This window comes from Stylophora pistillata, chromosome 12 (assembly GCF_964205215.1).
Source record: "Stylophora pistillata chromosome 12, jaStyPist1.2, whole genome shotgun sequence".
Lineage (NCBI taxonomy): Eukaryota > Metazoa > Cnidaria > Anthozoa > Scleractinia > Pocilloporidae > Stylophora > Stylophora pistillata.
The window spans coordinates 11,517,501-11,526,352 of NC_142530.1; the positions used below are offsets into that span (position 1 = coordinate 11,517,501).

An 8,852-nucleotide genomic window follows, 5' to 3' on the forward strand; every position below is an offset into this window, starting at 1 on the left:
CCAGTAAAATTCCCTCTTTTCAAAGGAAAAAATCCTTCTCAAACTTTCATGATGGGCAGATCACATCAGTTTACATATTTCTGTGAGGAAAAGGGCCAGGTTCCACCAGAGTGAATTCAAATATTTTCCAATTTTGGGCAAACCAAAAAATGGTGAAATTTTGCACTCCATATTTTTGTGTTGCCCCAAGTGCGAATCTTTTGACCAAAACCTCTCAGATTGATTCACAAGTCAACCACAAACCCATCTCACTCTAACAGAGGTAGAAAAATATTGTGCAAATTGCTATGGCGGAATGGATACTTTTTCCCAGCTGATCTTTAAATGTTTTGGTTGTCAATTGTGCCACCTGAGGTTCAAAGAAAAACAGGGTCTGTTTCCTTTTTCTTGCACTCCTTAATTTCCATCAGCCCTTTACTCATTCTTTCTTTAGCAGGTGGAGTCTCACAGCCTTTCTTCTAGTGTATGGATAGCCATTGTCATTGTTATTACTTTTTTTTTTTTTTTGGAAAATTCATTAAAATTATGGCATGACAGCAATGACATCTTTCTTGTATAATTTCGGGTAATTGTGTTCTTCACTGAGTAATGTAGAGTTCTATTTTCAAAGGTTGGATTTTGTACATTGAATACCCTATTTACTTGGGAGGGCATCCCCTCATCATTTGCTCATGGGTTAACTATCACTGTGGTAACTCTTTTACTAGAGTGGACAGCTGTGGATGAAGACCAGGCTGACATACATGTTTGGGAGGATAATTGGGATGATGATACAGTAGAAGACGACTTCTCTAATCAGCTGAGGTACAATATGTTTTCATGGTACTCACAAATTATAGAAGAGGTCTCGTCGTTCAAGGTGTTAGGCGTCAACTTACCTGGGGGACGCATGTCGACTATCTGCGGAAGAGGGCTAACAGGCGGTTGTTTGCTTTAAGGCAGCTCAGGAGAAGTTCTGTCCCAGCGGAAGATATCGTCTACATCAATTGCTGCCTAATATGTTCCATACTCGAGTACGCCTCTGCTGCATTTGACGATTTACCGTCCTACTTATCTAAGACCCTAGAGTCAGTGCAGAGGCGTGCTCTCCAGGGCCATAGCATGAGGCAAGACGAGGCAATTGTCTCGTCTTAATTTTGGCCTTTTTTAATTTTTTTCTTAAAGATTGACTTTTCTGAAGAAAAATGCCACGGAAAATCCTTAAAAGAGCATTTCTAAACCTTTAGATTTCAAAGTTTTCCAGGGGGCATGCCCCCAGACCCCTCTAGCTGCTCGCGCCTTCGGCGCTCGAAACTTACCTTGTCTTGTCCTGAAATCTGGCTACAGCCCTGCTCTCACCATTGTTTGGCCAGGTCATTCGTACTCAGATACCCTAATACTAGCCGGTATTGAAACCCTTGATGCAGGCCGTAGTGCTGCCTGTGAATCCTTTAGAAGACGTATTCATAACGACAACCCCCTTTATACTGCAATGTATGCCGACGTTCGTAAATCTGCAGACCGCTATAATTTAAGAGCAAATCGTACTCAGTATCACTCTAAAAAGTCCACCAATCGTTTTAAGAACTTTGTGACAGTCAAATGCCTGCCAACTTAATCATACTTGTTTTTCATTTTATTATTATTATTATTATTTTATGTAGATGCTGTTTTTACTTGTATGTAGCTTAATGCATTTTGTACAGTTTTTTCCCCTTTTTTCTCCCATAATTCTTGTTAATATAATTTGTAAACCTGTAATTTAGCGTTCTCTGCAAAAGGTTTGAATAAACATCATTTATATATTTATATTTAATTAACCATCTGTATCTTGATTTGCTTTCATTGTTATGAAATTCATTTCTTGAAAATAGTGTATGCTAACAGGCACTTCAATTCATGATCCCAAGAAAATGTTAAGTTGTAACCACTAAATGCATCCACAAGAACAGCAGCTGTAAAATGATTAATTAATCAATACTTATATCATTTATATTTATCCATGTTTTTTAGGGCAGAACTGGAAAAGAATGGTCACCAAGTGGAGCAAGCAGAGCCAATGAAAACATGAGAAAGTGAAAACACTTTATTTTTCATTGCTTCATCTCTATTTTTCAATGTAAATATTGACTACTGTATTAAACATGGTTATAGTAAGATAAACCTTTTCCAACTTAGCTGTGGTGTCAAAGAGTTAAAAACTAGTGAGAATCAAGGCACATGCAAAATGTATTCTGACCACACTGCAAATAAAAGGCAAAAATTCCTTCGGTATACTGTTTTGAAATTCTTGGGACCATCTCGCCCGCTCGCGTTGTCAATCAGAGTAAAGGATTCATTTCATATTACCTACGGGCGCTGCCGGCGATGTTTAAAAAGACTGATACATTTAGAGATTGGTGTAAAGCCTTGACCTTGACTCGTTGTTCACGGTCTTGAGGCGTGGAAACGAGTAATGAGCCATTAATCAATTCGAAATGTTGAGAAATGCAACAAATATAGACCAAGATAGTTTAGGTTGTAAATTACAGAGCTGCAGCATGTCCGTAATTTAAGCACCTCATTTCAAGTTAACTACGTACAACTTCGAATGCAGAACATTTAGATCAATTTCAATGAAGTGCTGCACAGTTTAACATCGTTGCCGTGCATCTAGTTGGATGCGAAGCTGAATCATATTACGTGCCTGGGCTGCACACGGTAAGAGTAACAACTAGTGTTGCTTCTTGCTTAGGCGCGCAGCAACAACCCATAAATGTCAAAGTTATTTAAACAATAGAGTGTTTCTGTCCAGGAACTGTCGGCTGATAGTTGCCCTGCGGAAATTTGATGTTCTTAAAACAAATATGCTAGTTTTAAGAACGTTAAATTTCCAAGGGGCAACTATCAGACCGATAGTTCCGAGACATAAACACTATTGTTTTTATTGTTCACCACTAAATTTTCTTCCGCGCCTACAGCTTGTCACAAATGTCAATAATTCGCAACCGTACATTGGCTAAATAATACGTTATACCTGTCAGAATTGAAAAGTCACTGTTTTTCCGATCTGCCTAACTTCGCGGCCGTCAAACTATTAAAAACTTTTCACGGATGAGTACTATCAATCCAGGTATTTTCCGCGGACGGGCACTACCATCCGGGTATTTTCCGCGGGCGGGCACTATGGGCTGAGAGTGTCTCTCCACGGATGAACACTATCGCGTCACGTGATCGATTTAAACCAATAAGAACCGGAGAAAATTTAGTGGTGAACTATAAATCACCATATTCTGAACTCATGTACAGCGTTGATTAGGGCTAAATACGCGTATATTTTAAGAACGCAAAATAATTTTTTGTCATATGAGAAACCATTAATCAGAATGATTAAACAGGGCTATTTCATCTCTCCTCTAGTCCGGCTGGCAGCCGCTGTCTGGTGAATTCACTCAAATTATTTCAAGAGGTGAAAATCCAACAGTTTTCCACTTACTCTATTGACCATCAAAGCATTTAATATGATCAGCAAAACTTTGATACTATTACCATCATTATTACTATTATTACGATTTAATGGCTGGCTACTGGCTACTACACAAAAGGAAAAAAAAAAAACAGACCACCAAGCGCCTCAAATTGAAAAGAAAGTTCGCGGCAGAAACACTCCTTGGTTGTCAAAATAAAGAAAGTAATGGCTGAGAGACATCGCTTTTACTGCCAAGCTCGCAGGACAAACACCGAGTTACACTGGTCCAGATATAAGAGACGGAGAAATCAGGTCACCGCTATGATTCGTAAAGCTAAATCTAACTAAAATCGCAGAATCATAGAAGAAAATTCTAATGATCCCGAAAATTTCTGGGAAGTTGATAAGAAAGTCCATCCCAACGAATCGATTACACCTCAACCTTCAGGTTCTATTGAGCCTATCACAGTAGATGGAAAAACAACAACGGATGCTATTACCATTGCAAATGGTTTTTGCACATATTTTGTAACTGTTGTGGAGAAGTTTCTTTGTAATATCCCAACTCCTAACAGCCAAACCATCTGGGCGCAGAAGCATGTTTGAATAACTCAAGTCAATCTTTGTTCTCCTTGAAACCGGTATCAGCTGCGTTTGTAAATCGTCAACTAAGGTTGCTTAAAACATCGAAAGGTACTTGACTTTACGGGTAAAGGATACGGCTTCAATCATTTCAGCTCCTCTAACAGCCACAATAAATCTCTCGATTTCCTCTGCAGTTGTACCGGAGGAATGGAAATATACAAGATGGGGATAAGACGTGTATGGATAACTACCGTCCCATCTCCGTTTTACCGGTGGCTTAGAAGATCCTTGAAAGACTGAGCCTTGCAAATTCAGTTACTCCATCATTTAGATAAGTCCAACCAGCTATCTCCCATCCAGTGCGGTTTTCGGAAAAATCACTCTACCTAGGACGCGGTAACATATTTCATGGATTGTATTAGGGAAGGTATAGACGATGGTTGCGTTACGGCAGCGGTGTTTGTCCGGCGACTTTCGAAAAGCCTTCGACAGTGTGAATCACCAACTTCTCATGAAGAAATTGCCTGGGTTTGCATCCAAAACCAAGAACTGAAGTGGTTTGAGAACTATCTGACAAATTGATGTCAATCTGTTGTCTATGGTAGCGATATGGTAGTGTTGTCTATGGTCTCAGCAGATAGTCTGGCGTCCCACAAGGGTCCATACTTGGTCCCATCTTGTTTCCGATGTATATCAATGACTTGCCCGACTGTCTACTTCAGTCACAGATCCTACTCTATGCGGACGATGCTGTCCTCTTCTACGGTGACTCAAACATCAGGAAAATAAGTATTGTTTTGAATAAAGACCTAAAACAGTTGCAGTCCTGGACTTATCATAATGAATTATGCATTCATCCCGTGAAGACCGAATACGTTGTTTTTGGCACTCAACAACGAATCGCTTCGGCTACCTTGTCAAACGGGCCGCTTAGCTCATTCCTCGGGGAGAATCCGATAAAGCAAGCTCAACATTACAAATACCTTGGTGTGATGATAGATGCAAATCTTAATTTTAAACAACATGTGGTTAAGCTACAGGTCAAGGTTTCTAAAAGAATCGGTGTCCTCGGAAGAATTAGGAACAATCTAACTGTTGACTCAGCCAACCAGGTTTATTAGTCTCTTGTTTTTCCAGTTATGAATTATTGCGATGTTGCATGGAGCAGCTTCGAAATTTGGCTGCATTTGTACGACACTTTTAATTACGCAACGTATACTACTAATTCTTAGCCTTCATTTTGTTCTAAGTATCACACGATTTCAGGACCTTGGTATAGCTACAAATCAGGAGTTCTAATATTGATAATGTTGTGGCAAAAGCAAATAGAATGTTTGGTTTAGTCAAGTGAACCCGTTAGAGTCTAAGTGATGTAAGAGCGTTGAAAACTCTCTACTACTACTCGCTTTGAAACTGAAGAAAGAACATTCTGGTCGAAAGCCAGACATTTTTAATGTAGTAATCTTATTTAAGAGTGGAATGAGGGGGAGCTTTTTTATTATTAGTGTTACTGTATAACTTAATTAGCTTATAAAAATGATAATAACAATAATAATAATAATAACAATAATAATAAATGTTATTTAACCAGGGTGACCTCTTCAGCATAAAATGCTGATATCAATAAGGGCCCTGCAACAAAAAACAAAGCAAAACAAAAAAAAACCTAAATACAGTCACCAACTATTACAACTAAGCTTTCCTTTTCATGTAAGTTTCTTACGAGTGGATCACATAACGCCTGAGTCAAATTGTCAGCGGTGGCGATTGAACTCTTAGTGGGGGCGATTGAACTCTTAGTGGTGGCGAGTTTGTTGTGGTGGCGAATCGACCGTCTTGCTGTCATCATCCTTGAAGCCCTGCAATGAAGTGCTGTGATACCTCATTTATCCTGAAGGAAACCTGTGAACAGCTTGGGGAAGAAACACAAACAAAAAAGCACGAAGCTCTGCATGAGTACTATTACAAAACAAGTCAAATTCCTTTGCATCTCAAGGAACGGCAATTGTCATAACACAATGACAGTTCGTGGATACAGTTCTGGTTTTTCCGTGCTTTCAATGTCTTGCAAGCTCAGAGGACATCCTTACACTATTGTATGCGATGAAGAGAAAATGTTTCATCAGTTCATCGTACATCAGAATGAGCGAAACTTTTTTCAGTTTCTCAGGTGGCCAAATGGCAGTGTAAGGCAACTTCCAAAAGAGTTAGAACAACCGAAAAGCCGATGGTGGGAGGGCGTGCTTTAATTTTTCCTGCTTTTACACTTTGATACTGTTCTTATCGCTCACCCAATTCGCTGAAAGACAACCTACTCTTCAAGAAAATAGAAAAATCCCTATCTTGAAGGATTTTTCGTGGTCAAGGCGTTTTCTAGTACCAGTATACGCAAGCATCTGCAATCAACGGAAGACGAAAACGATCCGCCATCTTGGTCTGGTGTGGCATGTGAGAGGTTTTCATGCGACCAGGATAAGTTACTATGCGAACTCGCACTCAACATTCTATGAAATGCGACTCTACACAAGTGGGGACATCGACATAAATCCTGGTCCGGATGAATGCTCAGTGTGTAACAAGGGTGTTGCCCGAAATCATCGAGCGGTAAATTGCGATAACTGCAACATGTGATATCACATAAAATGTGCCTCGATCAAGCCAAGCGAATACAAGAACTATGAAGGCCTCCCCCCATTTTCCTGGTGGTGTCCTATATGCCTTTGGTCGTCTTTACCATGACCCGCCCATAACTACAAAATGTTACGACGATGTCCACGAACATGAAAATGTTTATCTTTCGCTCGAAACGGACCTACAACTACCATGTCTGAAGATCTCACACATCAATGTAAATGGTCTTCTTAATTAATAAGTTAATGGATATTGAAGCTCTACTACTTTAGATAAATTTCGACATTCTAGCCATAACTGAATCCCATCTAAGTACGGATATTTCTGATGACGAAATCGCCATTACTAGATACAAAATTGCTGAATGCGGCGATCGAAATGATGGGCGAAAAGGCGGTGGCACGGTTATCTACTTTGTTGAATATTTCGATGCATACGAGCGTCAAGACAATAATGTAAACAACTCTCTAGAATCTGCCTGGATTGACGTTACTGTAGCGTCTCAGAGGCTTCTGTGTATCGCTCACCTGATAATACTATATGGATGAAACAAACCAATATAATTTTACTGGGGGACTTCAATTTTAATCTTTTGCCAAAAGCCTAGGACACTAGTTCTTCAATCTGGAAATTCCGTTCACTTTTGAATAAATTCAATCTAAAAAACGTCATTAAAAAGCTCAAGGATCGCTGACACCTCCACAACGTTAATTGATCTGGTAGTCTGCTCTTACACCTCAAAAATTTCTCACCAGAGAGTGTTTGTGATTTAGGAATTTCAGATCACCACTTAATATATGCAATCGTAAATCTCAAAAGGAAACGTCAGAAGCCAACGCTCTTAGTTTTCGCCGTTTTGGCTTCCCTGATACCAAAAGGACAAGAGTTGATGTAATGGCGATCGGTTGGCTCTCTCGGTGTAGCGCGTCTCTTGTCCTAGTATTGTTATTTGCAACATCGCTAGACAACTCATCTGTACCCGAAAGGCTTTTTGATGATGGAAACTTGTTTCTGGCCCTTAATTTAAACTCTGCCAGCTTTCCTGGACGAAACTCTGGTCTACCAAGACGCTCAACACGTGTTGCCTCGTCGCCATCTTGGAAACTTCAAGCTTCGATTTACTTGGCTAACGTCAGTCTTTCTGCCTCGTACTTACTGCTCTTAGCCGGGGATGTGAGCTCCAACCCCGGTCCGGTGAAAGATCCGTGTGCTATTTGTTCTAAAGGATGTCGCTCAAACCAAAGAGCTATTCAGTGTGACGGTTGCGACAAATGGCACCATGCTAAATGCTTGAACATGGGCGTTGACGAATATTATTCTCTCGCAACTAATGAATCTTCTACCTGGATGTGTTTTACTTGTCTGTTCCCTGGCATAGACTGTTTGGATGACTCTCATTGCAATACTACTACTCAGCAACGGTCAGACAATAACGATTTTCATTCTGACGTTCGCATGTTACGGGGTTTCAAGATTGCTCATTTAAACGTTAATCGTTTGGTAAACAAACTCGATCATGTAAAGGAACTTGTCCACAAACACTCCTTTGACATCTTGACTCTTTCTGAAACCTGGCTAGCTCCAAATATTTTGGACAATGAGATCACGATACCAGGGTACTCGCTTGTGCGTAAGGATAGACAGTGTTTGACCAAAAGTTGTGGTGGAGGAGTTTTAATTTTCGTCCGGGATGGAATCCCCTTATGTCTGATCGTTATGTTATGTCTGATCTCATAAAGCATAACTTTGAATGTCTGTGGGTGGAAATCAAGAGACCTAAATGCAAACGAATGATACTGTGCTGTTCTTACAGACCTGATGATGTGAACATCGATGGTTTTATTTCAAATCTAGCTGATTCGCTAAATTACATCGACACTGAAAACTCCGATATTGTTTTGGTGGGTGACTATAATATTGATTATTCCACCAAGAATCAGTTACGCCGTAAACTTGATGAATTTGCATTACAACACAGTCTTTCTCAGATTATTTGTAAACCTACTCGGGTCACTGAGAATTCTAGCATCACGATAGACTTGATGTTCGTTAACAACACTCACAGGGTCGTGCAGTCCGATGTTCTGCAGTCAAGCATCAGCGATCATAGCATTGTGTTCTGTACTATCAAGGGAGGTGTAAAGAAACTTCCACCAAAGTTGCTCGAGTATCGTTGTTTTAAAAGCTACGACAAAGAAGCATTCTTGCG

The 8,852-nt window shown here is 40.0% G+C and overlaps 1 protein-coding gene across 1 annotated transcript in view; it reads left to right on the top strand.

Annotated features, from left to right (window-relative positions):
• LOC148718824 (26S proteasome complex subunit SEM1-like) overlaps positions 1 to 2,253 on the top strand; it is a 5,451-nt gene extending 3,198 nt beyond the window's left edge. The window contains exons 2-3 of the mRNA XM_088741594.1: positions 708 to 804; positions 1,993 to 2,253. Coding sequence (XP_088597720.1) covers positions 708 to 804; positions 1,993 to 2,050 — 155 coding nt within the window. The 3' untranslated portion in view covers positions 2,051 to 2,253. The remainder of the gene's footprint in view (positions 1 to 707; positions 805 to 1,992) is intronic.
• Positions 2,254 to 8,852: the final 6,599 nt, after the last annotated feature.